This window comes from Carassius carassius, chromosome 8, assembly GCF_963082965.1.
Source record: "Carassius carassius chromosome 8, fCarCar2.1, whole genome shotgun sequence".
NCBI lineage: Eukaryota > Metazoa > Chordata > Actinopteri > Cypriniformes > Cyprinidae > Carassius > Carassius carassius.
This window is the reverse complement of record NC_081762.1, coordinates 26,305,984-26,333,833: the sequence shown is the minus strand read 5'-3', so window position 1 is coordinate 26,333,833 and position 27,850 is coordinate 26,305,984. Positions and strand designations below refer to the sequence as shown.

Sequence of the window (27,850 nt, the reverse complement as noted above, 5' to 3'; positions counted from 1 at the left end):
CTGATTTTGACCAGGTAAAAAGGATGTTATTTTACACTGCCATTGAGAAATTTTAACCAAAGTAAAAAAAAAAAAAAACACAAAGAGCACAAAGAAAACAAAAATAACAATTCATTTAACTATTCTTTTCCCCCCGAGTTACGTCTCCCGCTATTTTGGAGAGTGCCCAAGAGCGTAATCGACGTAACAAACACCACTAATAATATTTCTAGGTTAAATCACAGCTGACTGCTCTGTATGGTTATAATAAGCTTCACCATTAGTTAGATTACAGAATGCTATAGACCTGTCATTTATTCCACTCCCCCAACACCCCCCCCCCCCCCCACACACACACACACACACACAACCACCAAAGCAACACCAACATCCAGAGACAATAGCACTCAGAAATGTACCTCTGCGCTAAGTATGGTGTGCCAGACATGAGTCATACTTCAGAAGGCAGTGGCGAATGCTCCAGAACGCTGGTGCAGTTCTCTGGATCTATAAGTATGCTCGTTGTGTTCCAAATATGCACTGGTTTTAATTGCCTACTCTTCCCATCCAAGGTACATCACTCAAACGCTGCACTTCTGATGGAGTAATGCTGTTGCTGGAGTCCAAAGCCCAGTCAACTTCCTCTCTTTCAACAGAAGGTGAAACCTTAAAGAAATAGTTCACACAAAATATGAATATTCATATCTAATCGGTCATTGTTTATTCACTATCATGTCTTTCCAAACCTGTATGACTTACTTTTATACAAAAATTTATATTTTTACATGCTTTCCCTTGCAATTACACTACTGATCAAAAGTTTGTGGTCAGTTAAGATTTATTTATTTTTCTCATTATTTTCAAGGATTGCATTAAATTGTTCAAAAGTGAGAATAAAGAGATTCATAATGTTACAAAACATTTTTCTATCAACTTTAAATTGGTTCTTGAGCAGCAAATCAGCATATTAGAATGATTTCTAAAGGATTGCATGTAAATTACTTTTTTTAAATATATTTATTTTTTGAAAAATTGTATTTTTCATTTAATTACTTAAGTCACATAAGGACTTAAATCAAAAACATTTTTTAAAAACCCAAATTTTTGAACAGTAGTGTACAATGAATGGGGAATTAATCTTTTCAAACTTCGAAAACATTATGTAAGCAGTGCATATGACTTGGGCACTACATTCTAAGTCTTCTAAAGCCATACAATAGCTTTGTGTGAGGAACAGAAAAACATTTTCATTGACAGTTTTTCTATTGAGATGGATCTCTTTGATGAATGATTTGATCAGGTTCACAAAATCATCTGAAAGATTTGTTTGTGAATCAAACTGATGAGAAAAAAAAGTAAAATATATATAAATTCAGAATACTTGGAACAAAATCCATACTTTCGTAATGCTTTTATGGTGAAAATATGATTATGGTTCTCACTGCTTGAAACCGCATGTAAAAGAAGTGGCACTTTAGAATTTCTTTTATAGTGTCCCATTTAAAAAATAAAGAAATAAAGAAAAGTCATGCATGTTTGGAATGACATAAGGGGTGAGTAAAATGCATTTCGGGTCTTGTAAGGATCACTCTGTAACTAATGGCCACTCCAGTGTGGTGGGATTTGAATCACTTAGTCCAGCGCCACACACAGACCGTCTCTATTTTGGGCCCAGACAGGCAGGTCATAGGGCTGTAGAGTGCCTTGCAGGCTGCTGAATAAATTATTTGTTTCTTTATATAGTGGATGGCAGCCGAGTCGGCAGCCTTAAAAGAGGATGCGAGGGAAAGAGTACAAATGAAAACACGTTGGATCCTCTGACGCATGCAATGCAGCACAGCGCTGCGAGAGATGTGGGTGAGCGGCGCAGTCAGATGGGAGACTTTCTCATCTCGTTTTAAAAGAAAACAGATTTTCTCTCTCTCTTCTCTCTCTGATAAACACTGCCCAATTCATCCACTCCAGTCGAGCCCTTTCCAGCAAAAGAAAAATGTAGTGCGACGCACAATGGCTGAAGTGCAGAAAATTGCAGCGGCACTGAGCACAGAGAGCTAAAAATGCGTTGGCGGCCCGCTCGGAGCCAAGTACCACTGTTATTTCTATAGCAAAGTTTGTTTCTCAAGGGCAGAAGTGATGAATATTTCTTTGCGTATTATCAAAGGCTGAGAGATGTCATGCTCTGTCAGTGACGGAGAGGACGGGAGCTCTGGGAGGATGAAACGGCTGCGGATTTGGGAAATGACACTCTACAGTGTAGCAAGAAGTGTTGAGTGCAGCCTTTTCATGTGGAGTCAAAAATGGCAGGGATGTAGGGACGCACTGATACTGAGCTTGTACTTGATAAAACACTTCGGCATGCCGCATATATGCAACACGTGCCTCGGAGACGCATGACAAATGAAAACAATAAAATCTGCTTAAAATAACAGACATGTTTGAAATCCTTTGGATGGATGGGTCCGTGTCCATCATACTGCTCCATTTTCAGTGAAATCTGTCAACTCCAATCTGCAGATTTCTTCAGACATCCTGCAACTACAGCGTCAGCTGTACTGAGACTATTGTTTTGGGCTGGTTATTGACAGCTTGTTGCGAATTGATTTCGATCTTAAATCAGTTCCATTTGATATTGATACATTTGGATATACATGCAATCAGGCATAGAACGTGTCAATTGTTTTTCAAGGAAAAAGTCTCTCTCAATTCAGGGGTGTTTAAACAATAACACTTTATGCATTTTGCCTGTTCATTTACACAATGGCAGCATTTTAGTAGCCTGAAAACAAATTTAAAAGTGTGCGTTTTTGAAAAAGATATTGTAAACTATGATAATGCAAATTTGTGAAAACGCTAATGTTATGCACATGTGAAGGTATTAAATTTTCAGCCAACAGGCATCAGTCTATATATTTTTCTTTACAAAGTAACATCATCTACTGGTCTGACATTAATGATACAGCATTTTAGTTATTTTAATGGATCTACTCAAACATAGGCTACATAAATATTGAAGAACAGGTTGAATAAAACTATAATGAACAATTAATATAGTGCATATTTTAGCAAAATGCTCCTTATTTGCAGCTAATATTTATGTAGCTAACTATCGAGTTTATAAAAACTGAAAGGCTTTTCTGATGTAATGTTACATGACACATTGTGTACAAGCTGTTTGATCTGTTCTTGTGCTGTTTGAACCGAGGTAGCTACATTAATGTGTCACGCCATATTAAAGAGTGCTAAAACGTTTGTATTGTTTGAATTTCATAGTAAATTTGACAGAATTTATAAGCTGACACTGTTACATATCAAAAGTAACGAAGCCCACAGCTTACTGCGATTTATTGGATGATAAGCAGGATACAAATAATGTTTCTTTAAAGATTTGTTCACGCATCAACTGAAAACAGCATAGATCGATTCTTGGGATTTAGCAATCGATACTGGTTCATTAAAATGACAATCGATTTAAATAAAGAAATTGATATTTCAGCCCAGGCCAAGCAAATATCTGGGAAAAAATGTATAGTGTATTCCAGCCTTTAGCCAAAGTGAGAAGAAAGAATGCAAAATGTTACATCCCATTAGAAATAAAAATGTATTGTTATGTTATTTACTCCTCCAAAAAGTAACACTACTGTGACGAGTGGGGCGGGGCCGAGGGATGTGGGAACACGAGCGAGGCCGGTGGAGTGATTGGGAAATCAGCGACACCTGTGACCCACCGCCGGTCTCGAGTCCCACAGAGGAGATGGAAGGATATAAAACTGGACCGACGACAGTGAAGGACGAGAGAGGACCAGGTCTGGCTTTAGTTTATGTTTTGCCTTTTTATTTGAGCGCACCAGTCGTCCGTGAGGGGCTGGTGCGCTGTTTTGTGTTTATTTTGGAATTGTTAAAATGTCATTTTGATAGTCCACCGGTTCCCGCCACCTTCTTCCGGATGAATACGAAGTTTTTATTATTACAGTGGTGCCGAAGCCCGGGAGAAGGAGGGACGCGCTGCTGAAGATCCCTCGCCGCTGTGGTGAATCCACGGTGCCACGGAGCTGGCGAGGAGGATGCCGCCATGGACGCTCGAGGTGGTGGACTGGAGCGAGTTGCCGGGGACGGGCGAGCTCGCTGCCGGCCGCCCGCGATGTGGAGGGGCGGCTGCCGTCCGTGAGGGAGCGGAGGAGTCGGCGCCGTTTGCCAGAGAGCCGGATCCTGCTGCCGTCCGCCTGAACGGGGAGGAGCAGGGAACGGGGGACTCCTGCCGGCTGCCCAAAACCGGAGGAGCCGTCGCCGTCCACCGGGCGGCGGAGGAGTGTCGTGTCATCCGCCGAGGGCCATCCAGTGCCACCGCCAGGCACCACGGAGGAGATCACCCAGCTGGTGGAGGGCCGAGCAGCAGTGCGTCTGGGAACCAGAATTTTTTTTTTTTCCTCTCTCGTCTCTCGTCTCTGTCGCTCCTCCTTCCATCTCCTTTTCTCTCACCTTCGTCTGTCCTACCCCCAGGTTCCCGCGGGCCCCCTTGAGCGCCCCCCCCCCCCCCCCCCCCCGCTTTTTTATTTGAGCGCATCAGTCGTCCGTGAGGGGCTGGTGCGCTGTTTTGTGTTTATTTTGGAATTATTAAAATGTCATTTTGATTGTCCGCCGGTTCCCGACTCCTTCTTCCGGATGAATACGAAGTTTTTATTATTACAACTACATACATGGGGTGGTGTTGGCGCAGTGGATAAGACACACGTCTTTTGTGTGAGAGACCAGGGTTCGAATCCACTGTGAGACACCAATGTGTCCCTGAGCAAGACACTTAACCCCTAGTTGCTCCAGAGGCGTGCGACCTCTGACATATATAGCAATTGTAAGTCGCTTTGGATAAAAGCGTCTACTAAATGAATAAATGTAAATGTAAATACTACAGATATTACTATGCACTGCACAAAGTGAAGAAAAATGTCTCCATCTCATGCACTGCATCACTTTCCCCCACTATTTTCTTGAAATATATTGAACATCTTCATATGTAAACTACATATTTTCCCTTCCTGAACAACTCAATCTTACAAAGGTAAAAAGATAATCTAAATATTTGGCTAAATAATATGATGAAATATTATTGGTAGACACTGGTCTGTCCTATATAAATAACTCCATTCGTGATCTGAGAACCCCCTTACCTACTAGTCAAAGGTCAAGCAGCCTCCCATCGCATGCATTGATCTATTCCTGTTGACTAAGCAAGGCCACTGCTATCTAACTGACCGTCTTTAATGCTAAAAGTATCTTCCTCATCAAACACAATGAAGGAACCAGGCTCCCAATAGTGCCATCATCTCTTTCTGTTCTTTAGTGGCTACTTATTGTAACAACGACTGTGACAGAGGCTCAAAAATAATCTTTCTCATTGGTGTAATTCACTCAATAGATTCACAATGCTGTTAATCAACCAATCAATGATCTTATTAGGACAAATATCCTGCCAGCTAAATGGCGTCATTTAAATTTAACCTCAGCTTAAGGATCAATAAACCAACACCAAACTCCAAGTCTTGATTTATCTTCACCTTGTCTATTTCTTCTGCCCTGACCTTATTAGTGCTGCATGATAAGGCAACTCTCACTATTGTTATTGCTATAACTCAGCCCACACTGTTTAGAAATGAACAGCGACTCAAATCGTGTGGCTGGTGGCAGACGGCAAATAAAAGTGGAAAAATCCCTTAATCTTATTAGCTATGCTTCAACACATTTGAATGCACATCTTGAGATATTGCATTATCATTTTGCACATTTTGCATTCAGCACATTTTGAGATATTCATGGACATGTCAAGATGTGTATAAAATCTTAAAATGTTTATTAAAAAAACATTTTGTAGAAGAAACCATGCATAAGCTATGATGGAAACACATCTACCAAATAAATTCCTGGATGCACAACAAAAAAAAACTCACTTTGAAATCACTTTGCCTCACAGTGTTGAGGAGTAGCTAACTACAAATAGCAACTTTACTAACGTATCTACATTTTTCAGTATCGTGACAGTAGCTCCATTACTTTTAAAGGTCCCATGACATGGATTATTTCCTTTTCTTTAAATGCTTTTTAATGTTTCCTTAGGTGTACTTATATTGTTAGTATGATTTTAACATTTAAAATTTAGAAATAAAAAGCATTTTTTATATCCTGATAATAGCCCTCTGATTTGAATGCTCTGTTTGAAGGGGCGTGTCTGCTGTGAGACTCCGAGTAAACGACAACTGTTGTGATTGGCTGACATCTTTGCATTCGAAATGCGTATTACATGTGGACCCCTCTCAAATATATATATATATATATATATATATATATATATACTATTACAGCTGTCGAGATTAACGAATCGTGGATTTGTTGATTATATAATTATTTTTTCGATCTTTTCCCATCACATGAAAGACTGCAGTGATGAGCATTGAGTAGACAGAGTCTGTTTATCGCGTGAATGCAGTCATCTCGTCATTATTGCAACACGTTTTCTCTCACAAAATGCTTTCACCACAACTAACAGCAAACACATGAATACAGTAAGAGCTTTGTTGTGCAGCATAACGGCGTCATTCATTGTAACGGCAGTTTGGGCAAGAGTGCAGATATCCTCGCGATGTGTGACAGCTCCGAAAAAAGGGAGCGTTCTTTGATCGCTCTCTGTAGTTAAATCACAATTTAAATAACAGATTTGTTTCATGCTACTAAGAGAAACAACGTGAAGTTGATCGTTCAGTCACTGGCTTGATTCACTGATGCATAAACAGTATTAAACGATTTAGAAAGAAAGTCTGTGTGAACTTGAATGATTAGCTACACATCAGAAATCACTGATCACAGATCAGGCATTAATGAACACTGTTACTCACTGTTTGTGGCGGTGCTGTCGAATCCATATCATAAAAGTCTGTTTGTTACGCCTGTGCTGACATTGCGACTGAATTATATGTAAATATTTGGGCGGGCAAAGCAGAGAAAGGGGAGGTAACATTTCTCTTTACAACGTCACAAAGAGGAGATTCAAGATCAGCCCGTTTGAGCTTCCATTTTCTCAGAGGCAGAGAAAGATAGTAAAATCTCGATTTGCACCGATTAAAATTTCTAGAAACTTGGGGGCCATATGCAGGCTAGGGGAACTCATATTAATGTTAAAAAACCTCAGAAAGTGAAATTTTCATGTCATAGGACCTTTAAAACAATGTAGCTTTTCTAGAAGCAAACTACTTTTTCCAGCAAGTAGCTGTGTAGCACGACCAAACACTACATTCTGTTTTACGTTCCTACGAGTCACGAGCCTCTAATGCATTGAAGTCTTCTTCTGGCTAGCTCACAAACTACATTTGTTCATTACCACCATCTGTGGTGATATCACGCATAGTGCGGCTTTACAGTCCTTCCACCAACAAGAGATCGTCTGATGATTTTGCAAAAGGATGTACAGGAGTGGATTTTTCACATGAATCAATTGTAATTCATGCAAAACAAAGATTAAAATGTGATCTACATCGAAGACTTAAAGCATATACAACAGGTGAATAATAGCCTTTTTTAAATGGATTAATCTTCCTGATTTATTGCACTCTATATCAAATGTCAATTTTACAATGATGAACCATCGTAATACAATCTGTCCCCCTACAGTTTTGTAATGAACACTAATCGAACAGAAAATAAAATCGCGATACAGTAGCGTGCTTATCATTTGTCAAAAGATTGTTGCGGTGGGATTTATGCAAAGTGCAGTTTTCACGAGCGCAGCTGATGATTAACGTGTCAATTCACAGTCAGTTAATACCGCATGAGCTGTGAGTTTAACATGCTGCTTTTACGACTCCTCCATATCTAGTTTAAGTTGCATTCATTTTGTTCTTGCATTGATGTTATGTTTGTACCAATTTTGCACATTGACAGTCAGTCTGAGATAATGTATATAACTATATTTATTTGTAATGTTAAAAAGTAAAAATACAATAATAATAATAATTATTATTATTATAAAAATTGAAAGTAGTTTCAATGTAGCTAGCTACTTTTTTGACAGCAACTTGTAGTGCAGCTATCTACTTTTTCAGAAGGGTAGCTTTAATGTAGCTTAACTACTTTAATTTACGAATAGCTTGTAGCTGGTCAAGCTAGAGTTTCAGAGTAGCTTCCCCAACTCTGCCTCAACAGATCATGTGCCCGAAAAGAGCCCAAACTCCAACATAATCCATCGTTCAGATCTAAAGATCTCTCATAAAGCTATAACACATAAAACAAAAACAAAAAATCAAAGGTTGCAGTCCTTTGTTTTAGCTCATAACTTCATGAAAGAATCATAGAAAAACTGAAGAATTATTTTCCATATTAAATTTTTATTCCAGATTAAAAGGAGCCCAAACTCTTCATAATTTGTTAATTAGATCTGAAGATATTCCATACACATTAAACCATTAAATTAAGAAAAATATAGGTTACGTTTTCATTCATAAAATACATAGAATCCAAAATCAAAGCAATCCATTGCATCTTTTGTGTATAAATAACACCTAAACCCATGAATTGAAGAAATCTGATGGAAAGCTCCATTGAACACGTGGCTCGTTCCAAGCATTTTGATTGACTTTCTACCTGCCTGTCAACATATGCATTAGCATACCTCTGTGCACCCGGTTCGTGCAGACAGGATACGTCATCAGCGCATTCATGTACGCTGAGCAGCCAGAGCGAGAATGGCAAGAAAACATCAACAACCTGTTTTCCTTCCAGGTATTGTAGTACTTTTACTAACTGAACCATAAAGTTTTCTCAGCAGTAAATGGCATATAATGTAGCGTCTTGTTGTAATATTGTCTCTGGTCGTCTGATGTTTTTACGTACTTCACGTTCATGCGTTCAGGAGGCGTGGCTTTGGACGGTGATTTGCAGGGAGGGTGGGATGTTCGCTTTCAGTTCATGTGTTGCATTTGGAAAATAATGTCTAAATAAAGAGAATATTAACATTTTTAGGGTGACTAGTTAAATGAAAAAAAAGTAAAATATTAATAATAATTTAAATCATTTTCTTGAATTTGCCAAACCTTCTGAAAAAAAAAGAAATCAAGATTTTATTATTTGCCCTATCGCCCAGCCCCAGGAGGGCTTTTATTTGATGGGCCAGTAAGTAACCACTAAACACACACAACACCATGGAAACTGCATAGTAACACTCAACAAAACACTCAGAAATCCTTACAAAACACACACAGCGGCCTTTTTTAGCAACACCTCTGCAAACACCTACAGAACCCCAGCACTGTTCCTCTGAGATCTGCACAGGTAAGCAGCACACACACACATCTTCAGAAAATCCAGTTCCACTTGCACTTTGTCTGAAGAACTTACAAGATAAAGACTTCATTAAACATTTCGCTTTAAATCACGTAGAGATTTCAGTCAAGGATCTGTGCAAGATGTGCAAGAATAAAAAACAAACTGCATGCTAGAATTTTCTAAATCATTATACAACGTAATAATATAAGTTACTGCTATAATAGTTGTAAACCAAGAAAACATTTAAAAAAGTCTCTTCTGCTCTCTTGGGTCGCATTTATTTGATCTAAAATACATTAGAAACTGCATTTAATAGCAAAATATTCCTTGAAATTTAAAATAACTTTTCTATGTGAATCTATTTAAAATAGAATTTATTTCTCTTATCAAAGCTGAATTTTCAGCATCATTGCTCCAGTCTACAGTGCCACATGATCCTTCAGAAGTCATTATGATATGCTGATCTGATGCTCAGAAAATATTTCAGATTATTTTCAATGATGAAAACAAATAAATGCAGCCTTAGTGAACCGATGAAACCTGAAACATGCCTCATATAACATATGGTGCATAATAAGCATGTGTACTTTCATCATTGGAGCTGCAGCTCTTTGACTTTCCACCACTTGAAAAGAGATGAACATTATAACAGCTCCAGCCCGCAGCGGGACGGGCTGCTCTGACTGTCCATCGATCGGTTTGGATTTCCATTAAAAGGAGCTGGCGCACAAGGCCTGACTGATTCAGAGCGAGTGCTTTTGGGAAGAGAGTACACTAGAGAAAATACAGCTCCTAAATAATCAATGATTGAGGGAGTAAATCAGCCAGAGTGAAAGAGGCCGAAATGTGACCCGCAATTAATTAGGACATCTGAGGGAGTCAGATTCCATTTCTGTAGCCCACCACTCACATGCAATATCAACAGCATTAGCACAGATACCGGGATACAGGAAAATGATTCGGTCCACTGAGATATGGGTCGCTGCTAAGTGGGTATAAATATTTCGCAAATACATTATCAGCCGGGATTGTAAGAACACAGCACTGGGAAATGTGTAGAAATACTGCTATACACGCCAGCATAATTGCTTATGTTTTATTATTTATTTATTTGTGAGACTATTGAATATGCTGTAAAATAAAATACTCTTAAGTTGTAAATAAAACAAATTCAGTATTTCTACTTCAAAATGGCATTTTTTATTCAGTGTGTTACTTCTTGTTTTTGTGCTTATTTATGAAATTGACTAGGTATTTCTAAATAAAAACATTATTGTTTGCAGAGGTGGGTAGTAACGAGTTACATTTACTTCGTTACATTTACTTAAGTAATTTTTTGGGGTAACTAATACTTTTCGGAGTATATTTAAAGATGGGTACTTTATACTCTTACTTGAGTAAATTTTTGGGGAAAAATCTGTACTTTTACTTCGTTGCTGTGGGCGACGCTCCTCTCGTTACTTTATCTTAATGCAATAAATGTTATAAATGCTTCAGTTTATTCCAAACATGCCGTCTACTTTTCTCTGGGCAATGAGCGATGCCCATTCGCGAATGATTCATTCTTTTGAGTCAAATCTGTTCAAAGGCTTGATCAAACCAATTGGCAAACGAGTGAATTGGTTCATGAATCAGTTTGAATGAGTCGTTCAGTTCCCTGCCGCACGCGCTGAGCATCTGAAGTGGTTCACTTCACTCAGCCGCGTTGAAAACGTGGCGATGGAACTGCACTGAATTGAAAGCAAATCTGCAAAGGTTGTTATTTGCTAGCGATGGAGATCCTTATTAGATGAACACCGCGTGTGCTGTCTACTTTTTAACAGGTAATAACTTGGGCTACATTAGATTACAGTACACGATACCACTGTGACATTAGTTTGTTGTACGTGTGCGGCTTATAAGAGGGGAGTCAAGTTGAATGCAGCTTCCAAAAGACAAAAAATAGCCGATTAAGATTTTATTAATTTTAATACAATCACACTAGTGCAAGTCAGCTGCTAAATTCAGATCTGTGATTGCTTGCTGGCGCTTAGCCAGAGATAGATGCGTTTATACAGCGCTGCGTATTATAACAAATCACACATGATTCTTTTGAGCTTATTAAAGCATTGGCCAATCAGAGGCGTTCAGATGAGTCATCGCTAAAATACCGGTGCTTCCTTCACTCGCTCCTGACTGAATACCTCTTTCTGACGAATTCTCTCGCAGGAACAACAAAGTGCAGATGTGTGTACGAATCTATAATTAAGATATTGATTTCACAGTGTTAACAGTTTCAGTGATTTTAATGGGAGTTTCTGAGAGTGATTGAAATCTAGACTGTCAGTGAAAATGATCTTTAATAATGTAAATGTTATTTGCTCTCTTTCTGAACAATGAAAGATTAGTAGCAATATTTATATCACATTAACTTTCAATGTTAAATTCACATTTAATATAAAGTCAGTCGTATTAAAAATATGTTATGGCATGACACCTATATCTGTTACTTAAGTAAACAGACAGGGTTTTATAATAAATTACATAAATTGGAGTAAAGGCTGATCAAATATATACATTTATACACACACACATATATTACATACATTTTATCTATATATCTAAATAAAAATAGGCTCAGTATATATGACCCAAAGTAACTAGTAACTAACTACTTGAGTAGATTTTTTATCCAATACTCTTTTACTCTTACTCAAGTAACTTTTCAAGACTAGTACTTTTACAGTTTTTGGGTACTCTACCCACCTCTGATTGTTTGTAACGTTTATGTACAAACTATATTTGGAATTACATGAAAGTAAAAAAACTAAGGTTTTAGGTTTACAGAACATATATGTATGATAATAAATGGATAATGGGTGAATAACAATGTAATAAAATGGCCGAGGAAGGGATTCATTGATTTTCTTTGTTTGTTTTTTTTGTTCATTTTTAAAAAATAATATTCGATTGCTCATTTTGAAACAAAAGAATAAGCATGCATTGAGGATCTCATTATCAATATCACACACACAAACTCACTGGAAGTGAGTCTGTTACTTGCAGCTATGTAACTCTGACTGTATTAAAGTATGTCATTTTGCCAATACATAACTTATGTATCTGAAAACATTATGCAGCATAAGTGAAATGATTTGTGGGTGATGGGTGAAATCTCTTGAAGCTGATCTAAGTAAACCAAAAATAACCTTTGAATAAAAGTGTACATCACCACAAAAATAGCTAAAACAATTATGTGGCTCGCTTTTTTCAATTTTGTGTGATTACATTCTCCTAATAACAGTAAAATAATGTAATACACTTACATTTATGCTCAAGTCATCCCATTTGGATGTCTGAGTCAAAAGTGAGTCAACAATGACTCTATTTACTTCCCTGAAACATATTCCGGGTCTATTTTATTATTTTTTACAAAAATACTTGCCTTGATAATTTTCATCTAAATGTCAGAATTTCAATATGTAAAAGTTTAAAATCATTTACCTAATTTGGGGTCCCTGGTCAAAAATGACCAACTATATTCAAAAAGGCTTGTCAATCTTTCATATTATCACCAAATCCTGGGGTTTGTATTTCTCTTTTGGAACTGATTGATTGTAGGCCTCTTGATTTGAGCTCATGCACCTCAGACTTTGAGTAAAAAAAGCATTACCTGTGTATAATATTGGCTATATTTATTTTAAACAATGTAGTGAATGGCTCAAATCAATGAGGCCTACAATCAATCACTTCCAAAAAGAAATTGAAATAAAAGAAACTGATAAAGAAATATAGCATAAGGGATTTATAAGCAATATTTGTTATCAAAAATTATTTCCTGAAGTTATTATACCCAGTTTGAGTAACATCAGTATTTTTCAGTCCAATATCTAGCAAATGAAGCCATAAAATGAACAAACATTGGAATATTGTGTTGGTGCGTTTCATTTGAATAAGTGTGAACGCTGGCATCCAAACCTTAGTGCGAAACAAACAATCTTCCAAAGGAATTCTGATATGACCACAATGCAGACCAAAGACGTCTAAACTACCAAAAAAGGCCATGACATTTCAAAATGCATGTGACCCTAAACACTCCTGCCACTGTTTCGACTCATTTAGACATTTTGAAAGCTCTTTGTGACTTACAAGCTCGTAAAAATACTAACATACCTCATTTAATATTCTTTTTCACTGAGAAATGCATCAGATTAATTAATTACCGGTAATGAGAATGCCATCTCACTCTGATTTGAAGTAAAATTTCAGCGCATGGTTTCTTCAACACATGTAAACTATGCAGAGCCACACAATTTTAAGCATGAGTGCAAACACTTAAGACAAGCCTTAATAATCTGTATTATTTGTGTTTTTGGGGTTATTATTTTACATGTTGTACATTTTATGGGACTATTGCAGCCATGCAATTTTTCAAATCCTTTTTCATCTTATTCAGCCGTTATATGCAGATGACACATGCACATGACAAAGTGCTCCTGTGAACACAAGACTCTTGTGAAAGGCGCCCGTGAATAAACCCATCCAAGAAACCATGACACTGTAGCCTGTATGTTGTAAATAATAATCATAAAAAAACACACTGCTGTTTATTTGTATTATGATATAACCCATATGCACTGTTTCCAGGCATGCTGTAATATTGCTTAATAAATCAGGATTTCACTGAATGACTCACTAGGACATTTTCCCTAAAGCAAGTTATTGTGATTGAGTTATAAATAGCTCAAGGCTCCTCATAGACTGAATTAGCATCGTAGAGAAACTCAAATCCACTCCAGCAAAGAATCAGCTAAAAAAGCATGAGGGAGAGCAATTTAATGCAAAAATAAACTTCTATAGAATATTGCACAAGGAAGAATTTAGATAACAAAAGAAAAAAAGCATAACAATGATATTTGTATTGTACCATTGCCCTATAAATCCAATGCAAGAAGCATATAATAAATAAATAGCCTAATGAAATAAATGGCAACAACATTATCAGTCAGCAGTGTTTAACATGCTTTCTTTGTCAGCCTTTAAATTATGTGGTTGAATTCAAGAATATTATTAATCAAATTGCTAAATGGCTAAATTAACTACATTTTAAAAGTCACACCAGCTAGTTAAGGTAAAAACCACATCTTTTCACTTTTCTACATTGTGTGCAAAGTAGTCTAATATCCTAATATTAAATAATCAGCATTCATTTCTGGCACTTTACTTTAGGTGTAGTATATAAATAGCAATATAAATCATTTAGTTTGCATAAAATAATTAATGGGCATTGAAATAAAGAGTGTTCCAATATTCTCAAGCAAACATAACAGTGTATCGAATGTCACACATGCCAATCTTAAGCGATAAAACCCGAATGTCAATGTGATGTATTTCTGTATTTGTTTGCTCCGGTGTGATGATCGATCGGTGAGCGGGTATCGATCGCCTCACCTGCCGTTTCGCTCCTGTCCCACCAGCTCCGGCTTCGAGGTGTTCTGGGGTGGCTTAAAATGCGATAGAAAAGAGCTACAGAACTGTCGCAATGTCCCAAATTGCATTTTCAGCTAACCCCCCTCCTCCCTAACCGATCCCAGTAGTGTTTCACTCGAGGAAGAGACAGCAGCACACCCACAGCCCCACGACCGCTTGCATCCGACGCGCTGCCGTGTCGATCAAGTCCCATATTTTCCCGGAGACCTGATGGATGTGCGCCTCATGCTCCAGCCCTGAGGTGCTGCTGCGGCTGCTGGGAGCGGGGGATGGATCCTGTCTGACGGCGTGCCAGAGAGACAGAAAACCAGCGCTGCATTTTTACCGGCTGCTGGATTATCTGGAGCTGCGTCCATGCGCCACCGTCTCGCCTCGGAGAATCAGACAAACTGAAGCAGCACAGACTCTCTCTCTCTCTCTCTCTCTCTCACACACACACACACACACACACACACACACATCATTCCTGACGCACTCGCATGGGCTGCTTTATTGCACAGCTCTCAATGAGAGATGCGCAACAGTGATCGGCAAAATATCGAGCCTGAAACTGCATTTGTATGTGAACGCATATGATGTCTATGCAGTCAGATTACTAGGTTTTGAGACACGGTCAGTGCGCTGGACCTGATTTCAAAATTGCTCACTTTGGGAAGTGATATCTGAAGAGGATCTGGCAACTGAAGGGCGTCTCTGAACTCGGCGAATCGAATCTCCTTTGGCGTTCTGTGACGTGAGTAGGCTACACGTTTTCATTTCCAAGCGCTGCTACAATCATTTATCACATTTATTGACATTGTCTCCGTTTTTCATTTGTTTCTCTTTTCCTCTCTGCCACCGTTGTTATAAAAGCTAATCACGACTGCCATCGTCATCATAAAGGATCGTCACTCAAGCATCCTCTAATAGGCTACTTCATCTAGAACAAAAATAGTAGTCCTCTAGAAAGTGACAAAAATGATGAATGGACGATAACATTCTGTATAAGCCCACGCTGCAGTGTTGTAATCTGTCTCTTTAAATGCTCATGCTCTTTAAATTAGGATGGATTCTGATTGGCTGCCTGCCAATGGTTTTCATACTTAAACAGCTGAAAAAGATCATTCTGAAAGTAATTCCAACCATATCGTGTCTCTGTGGTGTTATTGTTGTGGAGTAAAATTTGCAGTATTCTTATTCATAGTGATAGTTATCATAATTGGTGTGAATGGGCTTTATGTTGTGACTGGTTGAAGAAATAGTTCACCCAAAAATGAAAATTTCCTCAGTCATTACCCTCAGGCCATCCATGATGTAGAGTTTGTTTGTGTTTGTATTGTTTGCTTGTTTTTTTCTTCATGAGAACAGATTTGGAGAAATTTAGCATTGCATCACTCATCAATGGTTCCTCTGCAGTGAATGGGTGCCTTCAGAATTAGAGTCCTGATAAAAACATCACAGTAATCCACAATTATTATTAAAGCACCCAATAATGATGTGAAATGTGTGTCACATGTCTAAAGCAAAGTGAACTTCAGCTCACCTTTTTACATAAACAATGACAAACCATAAAAATGTTCATTTGGCCTATCAGCAGCTCATTGGTCTTCGGTTCAGTTCAGTGCTAGCTGGAGAAACTTGTGTGCTGAATGAGGTGGCAAAAACAGCATCAAAGGATTGTATATGATGGTATAATGAGATAATTTTGAGTAGCAGTGACTCAGGCATTTGAAAGTGAGTTTTAAATGAGTAACTAGTAGATCTGTGCTGCTTGAGCCACAAGCTGTTTAAGATGATTTAGACAATTCTGGTTCAAGTAGTTCACCAAAAACAACTGGTTCAAAAGATGGATTTGTTCTCTAACTGGACATCACTACAGATGTTTGACCGAGGCTCTGGATTACAGGTAATAATGTCATAAATAATGTTCAGGGTTTTTTTTTTTTTTTTTTGTTTTTTTTTTTTTTGCAAAGACTGATTGTTTTGCTTCACAAGACCTTAATATATCGTTGGGTGTCTTTGATATTTATTTTTTTATTATTATTATTCTCAGCAGCTGACTTGCATTTTATGAACCACTTAGGACCCAATTCAGGTAAAAATCTTTATTTATCTACTAAAGAAAAAAAAGGAGGGTGAGTAAGTTAACAACAGATTTTCATTTTTGGGTAAACTATCCCTTTAAAAACATCTTGATGGATTTGTTTTTTTACAAACATGCAGCTTTTCTTTTCACAGGTCATTAACTGACAAACTGGAGTGGTGTGGATTAGCTACTTGTGGATTATTATGATGTTATTATCAGCTGTTTGAACTCTCGTTCTGACGGCACCCATTCACTGCAGAGGATCCATTGGTGAGCAAGTGATGGACTGCTAGATTGCTTCAAATCTGTTCTGATGAACAAACTAACTTATCTATATCTAGTGTGGCCTGAGGGTGAGCACTTTTTCAACTAATTTCCTTTTTTGTGTGAACTACTCCTTTAATTTGGTGGTGTTTTGTCTGCAACAGTAATATAGAGACACTGCATTCAAAAACAGCTGAGCACAGCTAAATGAAACCGAAAATACATCTGATGTAACTGTGACTGTTAACTGAATGTTGCTTTGAATGAGAAAGTGTTATCCAAGATCTGTCACAGAAGATAATTAAGGAGCTCCTTCAAAACCCTCAATGCATGGGTGTGGCTAAATAATACAAAGATCTCAAATGTTTGCAGTTTCCTATTTATTAATGCTGCTTTGAGTGAGATTCTTAATTATCACATACGAAATGAGAAATATCCTGAGAAAAGAGGTAAGAAATCTTTGCTAATTTCTTTAAGACAATAACAAATACAGGTGCATCTCAGTAAATTAGAATTTCGTGGAAAAGTTCATTTATTTCTGTAATTTAACTCAATTTGTGAAACTCATGTGTTAAATAAATTCAATGCACACAGACTGAAGTAGTTTAAGTCTTTTGTTCTTTTAATTGTGATGATTTTGGCTCACATTTAACAAAAACCCACCAATTCACTCTCAACAAATTAGAATATGGTGACATGCCAATCAGCTGATCAACCCAAAACACCTGCAAAGGTTTCCTGAGTCTTCACAATGGTCTCTCAGTTTGGTTCAATGGCTACACAATCAGGGGAAGACTGCTGATCTGACAGTTGTCCAGAAGACAATCATTGACACCCTTCACAAGGAGGGTAAACCACAAACATTCATTGCCAAAGAAGCTGTCTGTTCACAGAGTGCTGTATCCAAGCATGCTAACGGAAAGTTGAGGGGAAAGAAAAAGTGTGCAAGAAAAAGATGCACAACCAACAGAGAGAACCGCAGCCTTATGAGGATTGTCAAGCAAAACTGATTCAAGAATTTGAGTGAACTTCAAGGAATTTGCTGAACCACAGACAACATCAGAGGCGTCTTACCTGGGCTAAGGAGAAGAAGAACTGGACTGTTGCCCAGTGGTCCAAAGTCCTCTTTTCAGATGAGAGCAAGTTTTGTATTTCATTTGGAAACCAAGGTCCTAGAGTCTAGAGGACAGGTGAAGAATCTCATAGCCCAAGATGCTTGAAGTCCAGTGTTAAGTTTCCACAGTCTGTGATGATTTGGGATGCAATGTCATCAAGATGCTGATTTCATTTTTCAGCAGGATTTGGCACCTGACCACACGCCAAAAGCACCAAAAGTTGGTTAAATGACCATGGTGTTGGTGCGCTTGACTGGCCAGCAAACTCACCAGACCTGAACCCCAGAGAGAATCTATGGGCTATTGTCAAGAGGAAAATGAGAAACAAGAGACCAGAAAATAAAGATGAGCTGAAGGCCACTGTCAAAGAAACATGGGCTTCATACCACCTCCAGTGCCACAAACTGATCACCTCCATGCCACGCCGAACTGTGGCAGTAATTAAAGCAAAAGGAGCCCCCTCCAAGTATTGAGTACATGTACAGTAAATTAACATACTTTCCAGAAGGCCAACAATTCACTAATTTATTTTTTTATTTATTTAATGGTCTTATGAAGTATTCTAATTTGTTGAGAGTGAATTGGTGGGTTTTTGTTATATGTGAGCCAAAATCATCACAATTAAAAGCACCAAAGGCTCAAACTACTTCAGTCTGTGTGCACTGAATTTATTTAATACACGAGTTTCACAATTTGAGTTGAATTACTGAAACAAATGAACTTTTCCACAACATTCAAATTTCTTGAGATGCACCTGTATGCATTTAACAGCAGTGAGGTCGTTTTTTTAATTTTTTTTATACGAATTACATGAATAATAAAAATGTTTGATTTGAGTAATTTCCTGTCCAAAAAAAAACTGTTGGATCTCAAATTTATAACAAATTATCCTCAAAGCATCCTAACTGAGACACAAGACTTCTCACAGCATCAGACTCACAATGCTGAAAAGAGCAATATTTTACACTGTCTGTAAAATTAAGGTGAATAAGGAGTGAATTTCTGACCTGCCTGGGATCCCTGATCCGTTTCTGATAGGGTCCTGGTTTGCTCTGACTGGGCGTCCCCTTACTTTGGCTTGGGGCCCTGATCTAGAGCCCTCAGGACCGCTGTAGAACCACGCTCCCGACTTGGTGAGGATTTCTTGTTGTTTTCGGCACAGGTTGCATACCCACATTACCTACATATAAAATGACAAATTAATATTGGGGGAATTCAGAAAAATGTGTTATAAGAAGCAAAACAATACAATAGCAAACCAAGACATGCAGTTTTCATGGAGGATGGATGGATCTTCTAACTATATATTTTTTTATAATACAGATGCTACAAACATAACATGGGGTTAGAGGACCTTTGCATAAACCCCTGCATATATAAACTATCACAGTATCTTCTACTACTGCTAATAAAACATCTGTCCATCCATTTTCCAAACTGACTGCCCTATGTATTGTTGTGGTGATGCTCCTGAGACCCTGCATCCTCATGTGAGGACATTATATTTTAGTGAATTTCTCCGAGACTATACATGCCAAAGTTTTAAGTCTAGATGTCCTGTACAGAGTGCATTCAGGACTTCTCAGAGATACCAAATAATTAGATGTTTCATCATGACCACTCCCTCTCCTTGGACATTAATTTAGAGATAAAATGTAACACTCTTATGGAAATATGATAATATTTTTTAATTAGCATTTAAATCTATATTTAACTGTTTGTCATAAATCAACATCTCAGGAAAACGTAATGGGGTTTTAAACCAAAATATGACTTTCTGTTACGAAACAGGACATTGATTTCATACACATACTCAACAAAAGCATGTTTATTACACATTTTGGGAGACACAACCAATGAATAGGAAAAGAAAATATATTTCAATATCCCTATTTAATTATTAAATTAAGTCTACCAATAAATCTAACTATGACAAAGCATAACATATGAATGAAATTAAAAAAAATAAAACAAAGTCTTATGCTCTAAATGTATTGACATTAAAAATAAATTAAAAAAATCATAAAATCTTGGTCTCAGGAGGTTAACCTAAGAGAAAGAGAGAAAGAGAGGGAGAGACAGAGAGAGAAAATAGAATACACTTTATTTTATAAAACTGACAGTGCTTGATTCTGATTGGCTGAGCTCTTCCACCCCGCTCATTTGCTGAATGGAAAACAAGATGCAGCATGACGACTGACTGTGTGATGTAACCTATTAGAATTACCTTAAAATCCAAGATATGAGGACAAAAATGCTTCTGTATGGGGTTTTGTCTTATATATAGTTTAGCAATATCATATGAGTAAGAGCGCTGTTTTTTGCCGAATATCTGCATGATTCCAAATGTGATATTGAATTTGTACAACAGTTCAACAAACAATAAGCATTTAGGACGTATTTGCTTTATTTCAACAAACGATCATAGTTTCAAACAAAGCCTCAACAAAACTGTACTGAATCTGTGGTTTTGAACGAATCAGTGATTCGAGTCAGTGATTCAGTGACTCATTCATAAAGCCACCACCTACTTGTGGCTTTAATTTCATATTAAGATTATCATTTCATTCATTTCAATATTCATTTTTACACCAACTTTTCTGTCATTTCTATTCTATGCTTTTCTTATTCAACACAGTTATGACTCTAAATGATATTTTGGGGGTAACCTCTCAGCCCAAATTGATATGTGATTAATTAGATAATCAGCACATCATAAATTAATTAGATTAAATGTTTTAATCACTTAACAATGCTAATTTAAAAACAAGATGTACACGTTTGAATAGAAATTACATTTAAGTATATTTTAGTTACATGCTTGTCAGTTCATTCAGTAGTTCACTTTAACCATATTTCATAGACAACAGAAGTAGTTATGAAATTACATATTAAGATACTTAAGATACCAAATCAAATGCACTCTTAGTTCAGCAAAAGTCTTTCTTTAGTTAATTTAACAAAAGATCAAGCTATAATACATTTTCATTCATTTAAACTTTAATTGCATGTAAGTGTTTGAAAATTAGTGCACTTAGTATATTATTTTAAACTGTATGCTAAAGTGTGCATGTCTAAGAAAGAGAGACAGAGAGAGAGAAAGAAAGAGAGCGAGAGAGAGAGAGAGAAAGAGAGAGAGAGAGAGAGAGAAAGAGATTTTTTAATCATCTTTATTTTTCAAAAATATTCACATAAAAACCATGTAAATCTTTTTTTATTTTTTTATTTTTTTTTAGTGGAGTGCAAAATGAAGTTCATTCTCAATGACAGAACACAATGCTCTTCTGTGACACCATATTCCTTCGAAAACATTTAAAGAATCCATTGCTTTGTAAAAACGAAAATTAATTACAATCCTTGAGTTGATCATTGCTGGCAACACCCTTTCAACATTGTATTCACTTTTTTGCTGAATTTTATCTCTTCTACTGATATAAATAGCCATTTTGGCTTTACCCAAAATAAAATTCAACAAATGACACTCATACTTTCGCCTTTGAACATATTTAAAACCTAAAATAAAAGTTTGTACAGAAAACTTCTCATTAAAACAACTAAAAAGATTCTGCAAACTATCAAATAAAGGTTTTAGTCTTGAACAGTACAGAAAGGTGTGAAAAACTGTTTCTCTCTGGCAACAAAAAGGACATTCTTTGCCAACATCCAGATTTAAAACAGAAATAAAAGCATTAACAGCAATAATGGCGTGTAAAATTCGCCATTGTAAATCTCCATCTCTTTTAGCTAACGGTGGCTTGTACAATGCTCTCCACTCTGGTCTGACATTGTCACTCATCTGAAGAACATTACGCCATGGTGTGTCAACTCTTTCATGTAGCTCTTTTTTGTTAAAAGATTTTACACAAGCTTTGTAAAACATTTTTCCATTGCTTTCACACAAATCTGTCAACTTTTCAGATTTTAGAAAAATTCCTGCATATTCACCTTAATTTGGTGAAAGAGACAGATTTGGAAACGGATCCCCCTCGTTGGGGATAACTTCCCCGTCACAGTAAACTTGAAGCATTTTTTTTCTCTTCCGTTGTAAAGGCAGAGTACAGTTTTTTTTTAAAACTTGTGCCACAATTCGAGAGGATTTAACCCCCAATAAAACAGCTACCTCTTCAGCTTTTTCAAAGCGTGGACCAGACACTTTAATTAAACACCCAAGTGTTGTGATCTTAGCTTTAATAAAGTCTGCTGATATTGTCCCACACGCTCCTAGAATGTCCAAACGTGATCCATAAATCTGAGGTTCCTTTAACAGCCAAAACAATGATGACGGAGAATCAGTTCTTTTGATTTGAAAGTGGTCCCAGACTTTAAAAAGATTCTTGTAAAACTGTGGCAATCTGGGGGTGTTGATTTTTCTGGGATTTAACAATAACAACGACTTGTCCAAACATAGTCCTTCAGCGGTCTTTAGAATCGTCCTGGTCACCGACCTCCAGCTTAAACTCTCTGGACCAGTGAGGAAACGCTGTATGAACTGTAGCTGAAAAGCTGCAGTCCTGCTCTGCAGATGTACAAGCCCTTGTCCTCCTTCCTCTTTTGGTAAATATAATACACTATGAGGTGAGGTATCCAATGCATCTTTTCTTTTCCCAAAAAAAGTCTACTAAAAGGGACTGAATTTTAACAATTATCGATACAGGTGGATCAATGCATGCCAGTCGGTGCCAAAGAGAAGAGGCCACTAAATTATTAATGATCAGAGTATGTCCTCTATATGATAAACTCTTTACAATCCATTCCCATTTCAATAGGCGACCTTTCATTTTTTCAACTGTTCCCTCCCATTTTATTTGAAAAGTTGTTTCATCTCCTAAAAACACTCCTAGATATCTTAAGCCATCTTTTCTCCAACTTAATCCACTTGGGAGTACTGGTACCCCTCTTTCCCACTTTCCTATTAGCACTGCTTCGCTTTTACCCCAATTAATTCTTGCTGAAGATATGGTTTCAAACTCTCTTAATGTTTTTAATAATTAATCCAAGTCACTTTGCTTATTAAGTATAATGACCACATCATCAGCGTATGCTGACAAACACAAAGTGCTGTTACAGGCTTGTAAAGATACCCCTTCTAAAACTCTTCTCAACTTATTTAAAAGTGGTTCTATTGCCAAAGTGTAAATTATTCCTGACAGAGAACACCCCTGTCGTACACCACGGTACACTTTAAAAGGAGCACATAAGCCACCGTTAACTTTCAGTAGACTCTCATATCATTATAAAGAATTTTAATATAACCTATAAAATCAGAACTAAAACCAAATGCTTGCAAAGTTTTCCAAAGGTAATCGTGTTCTACACGATCAAACGCTTTATCTTGATCCAAGGAAATCAAACCCATCAAAGATTGATCTTCCCGGTACGCAGTACAACTGACCAGAATGGATTACCTCTTCCAAAACCCTTCCTAGTCTAGTAGCTAGAACTTTTGAGAGCAATTTATAGTCATAGCACAATAATGATACAGGTCGCCAGTTTTTATGTCTCTCACATCACCTTTTTTTGGCAATAGGGTGAGGACCGCCCTTCTACAGCTCAGCGGCAGAAGTCCTCCGACTAGACTGTTGCTGAGAACCGCCAGCAGATCCTCCCCTATCACAGGCCAAAAGGCTTTATAGACCTCAACTGGGATTCTGTCGATCCCAGGAGCCTTGCCATTTTCCATACTCCGGAGGGCTTCGTGCAGTTCTTCCAGGCTTATAGGTCTCTTGAGTTCTGCATTAGAGTCCTCAGAGACCTTTGGTAGCTCTTCACAAAAACACTGCTCAACAACCTGGTCTTCTCTGTGCTCACAACTATAAAGTTTTTCATAAAAGCAGTTTGCTCTTTTCCGAATTTCAATAGGCTCTGATTCAAGAGAGCCGGTCTCAGAAAACAAAGAATGTATAAAGCGTTTCTGACCGTTCTTTTTTTCTAGACTAAAGAAAAATTTTGAGGGTACGTCCATCTGATCTATATCTTTAAAACGTGATCGCACTAGCGCCCCCTGTGCCTTTTTTCTTTGTATGTCAGACAAAGCAGATTTCTTTAAAAAAAGAGATTCAATATGTGTTTGATTTCCACTTAACTGTGCGGTTTCTTGAAATTTAAGAATTTCCTCTTCTAATTCTTTCTTGGATCTTATTGTGACATTGTGCGTATACTGTTGACATAATTGTTTGGTTTGTATTTTGCCATTCTCCCACCCCTTTTGTAAAGACTGAAAAATCATCTTTTTCTTTCCTAAAATTCTTCCAAAAACAATTGAAAGTTTCTCTAAAATTTGCATCACTTAATAAATTATTGTTAAAGTGCCAGTATGCACTTTTCGGCTTAAAGGGGTTTTGAAAACTGCCTGATCTATGTCCCTAAACATCATTAAATCATCACTTAAGTTGACTCTCTCTGAAGGAGACTTTGAATCAGACACTATGTTATCTTGTGAAACATCCATGCTGTCACCAGCCTTAGGCTCATCTTTTTCAAGCACAGGGATAGATAAATCATTCTCCCGATTATTCCCAGCCTTGTCCTGATTCACCTCAGTCTGTGAGTGAGGAAGTGTTTCAGTTTGGTCGCTAGTGGATGGCCCTGGATCAGAAACATTACCCGTGCTGACTTGGTCACAGGCTTCACCTGAAACATCTTGTTTATTTGTACCATTGTTATCTGGGCAAACTCGTAATATGTGCCCCGTTTTCCCGCAGCCAAAACACCTCATCACATCCGTACTTACGAAAACAGTATAATCAAAGTCATCGACTCTGAGTGTCAAATTCAGGTTGAGTTCGTCTCGGTTATCTTTCAGGATCATGTAAGTGAACCTCCTGGAAGATACCACATGTTTGATCAAGTCTGATTTACTGCCAAGAAACATCTTTTTCACTGGACTGACTATCTTTCCGAAACGCGACAGTTCTTTTGTCAGCATTTCATCTTTTATGAACGGCGGAACGTTAGACAAAGTTACTTTCTTAGCGGGGGTAGAGAGGGGAAGCACTGGGGTGTACAAACCACTAATAACTAGTTTACCTCTCTCCACTACTTCGTTTGCTTTCTCAACAGAATTTAAAAACAAAACAATTGCATTATTCATCCTAGATGCTGCTAAAATACAGTCATGACCAACAATATTTCCGACAGCCAATATGCATTCCTCCACATTCACTGCGGACACCACTTTCACTCCGTGGTGCCGCGTGAGAGAATCTAAACTAGTGTTTGTGCTCTGGGCTGCCATGCTTCCAGTGAATGGGTGATACACTGGTTGCTAACGGCCAGCCCCCCATCCAAGGAGCCTTACTTCACCACCCGATGTTCCACAAATATCAAATAAATAAAGAATTGATAGAAGAAAAAGGAATTTTTCGCCACAGCGGGCATAAACCATTCACACTTATCACGCGCTCTCAACGCTCACCCAACAAACGCTCACGCATGTGCACAAGAGAGAAAGAGAGAGAAAGAGAGAGAGAGTTCAAAAGGGCGCAAACCAGTTTGTGTGTGAATGGCTACACAATTTTTTGAATTTAGAGGAATACAAAGAAACCACTGACTGTGAACAAAATAAAATTTAAAACTATTTTTTTGTTAAACTTACTGATTCATAGAAACAGTGCAGAGGAAATTAACCATGTGTGTGCTAGTTTACAAGTATAGAGACTTGATTAAGTCATTGGCAGTGCTTTATGAAAGTGGGTGGTCACTGCAGAGCTTTCTTGGCACCAGTTGTTTGCTGCAATTTTTTGATTGGTGGTAGGGGTGCACAATAAATATCGGCCGATAATTAATACGCATCTCGCCATTAAAGACGGTAAATACCATCAGTTGCGTGATTTCACATAGAGCAGCTGTTACCACACAGAGCCGTTGTTAACTCAGCTTGCGTGTCTCAGGGGTCTTTCACACTGGCAGTTTAGTGCGGAACGGTGCACGGTTTGCATTAAAAACTGCTAATTTGAACGCTGTCATCAGACCCTGGTGCGCACTGGAGAAGGTGGTCTGAGTTCGGTTGCTCCCGAACTGTGGCGTGGTTCGCATGAATGTGCAAGGAACACAGACTCGGGAGCGCACTTGTTCAGGAAGTAAAGTATCCCGCGCATGCGTAACACTGTCCATATCATTGTTACAACACACGAGAGAGCCGAGGTTGATTCCACACACTCCAAAAAGTCAAAATTAAATTAATTAAATTAAACAATTAAAATTAATTATTATACTGTGCATAATAGCACTAAAATAACAACTAAAAAATTACGACTATATGCTCAGTCGCGTTGTGTTCTCCATGCGTTTTCCGTGTGCATTTGCGATGACGTAAGGTGGCTGCAAACGCACCTGGGTTTGATACAACTATTGAGTGTGAAAGCAGACCAATGCTGCGGGCGGTGCCGGAAACAATCGTGCTCGGACAGCAGCAAACGAGCCCAGTGTAAAAGCTCTCTCAGTGTAGTAGCAGCTGCTCTATGTGAAATCACGCACCTGATGGTATTTACTGCTGATTAGAGAACCGGCTTTACTGGCTTTACTTTACATACATACATACATACATACATACATCCATCTTCTACCGCTTATCCGGGGCCGGGTCGCGGGGGCAGCAGTCTAAGCAGAGAACCCCAGACTTCCCTCTCCCTAGACACTTCCTCCAGCTCTTCTGGGGGGACACCGAGGCGTTCCCAGGCCAGCCGGGAGACATAGTCTCTCCAGCGGGTCCTAGGTCTTCCCCGTGGTCTCCTCCCAGTGGGACGCGCCCGGAACACCTTCCCGGGAAGGCGTCCAGTCTTAGGCATCCGGAACAGATGCCCGAGCCACCTCAGCTGACCCCTCTCGATGTGGAGGAGCAGCGGCTCTACTCTGAGCTCCTCCCGGGTGACTAAGCTTCTCACCCTATCTCTAAGGGATCGCCCAGCCACCCTGCGGAGAAAGCTCATTTCGGCCGCCTGTATCCGGGATCTTGTCCTTTCGGTCATGACCCAAAGCTCATGACCATAGGTGAGAGTAGGAACGTAGATTGACCGGTAAATCGAGAGCTTCGCCTCGATTTACGGCTTTACTTTATCGGCCGATATTTATCGTGCACCACTAATTGTTGGATATTTCTCTGAGGGATCTTGGGTAGTGTAGTTTCTCACAGTAAACTTCACTGTTAAAATTATTATTATTGTTATTATTTTAATTTAATATTTAATTTTCAGCATCACCTCTTCATTATCTGTGTGTGTGTGTGTGTGTGTGTGTGTGTGTGTGTGTGTGTGTGTGTTTCTATCATCTGATGTTTTGGGACTACGAACCAAAGGAATGTGAGAACATATACTTCTCAGTGGCACGGTCATTGATATTGCTTAAAAATGTATATAAAATAATGTAGACGGATAGCTTCAGAAAGTAAATAACTGATAAACTATCTCAGATCTCATGGTAGATTTTTTTACAGGTGTTAAAATATGATGACGATTATTATTATTATTATGGAGGATATGAAGGTTATTTATTTTTTTAGCTCAAAAATTGTTGCATGCTAATGCTCATGAAGGAAATAGTTTACTAACCTTTAGTCAACTTAATAAATTAATAAATGTACTTATTTATTTTCCGGGAATGTTAGGGGTAAGTTGTCTCAATGGGAACCTGGAAAAATGTAATGCAATTTTTTATATAT

At 38.0% G+C, this 27,850-nt stretch overlaps 1 protein-coding gene across 3 annotated transcripts in view; it reads right to left on the bottom strand.

The window, feature by feature from the left end:
• The window catches only part of LOC132145655 (regulating synaptic membrane exocytosis protein 2-like), a 175,685-nt gene that overhangs the window by 120,659 nt on the left and 27,176 nt on the right, over window positions 1–27,850 (bottom strand). For all 3 annotated transcript variants that reach the window (XM_059556820.1, XM_059556821.1, XM_059556822.1), the window contains one exon: window positions 19,203–19,375. In XM_059556820.1, the coding sequence (XP_059412803.1) occupies window positions 19,203–19,375 (173 nt within the window). The remainder of the gene's footprint in view (window positions 1–19,202; window positions 19,376–27,850) is intronic.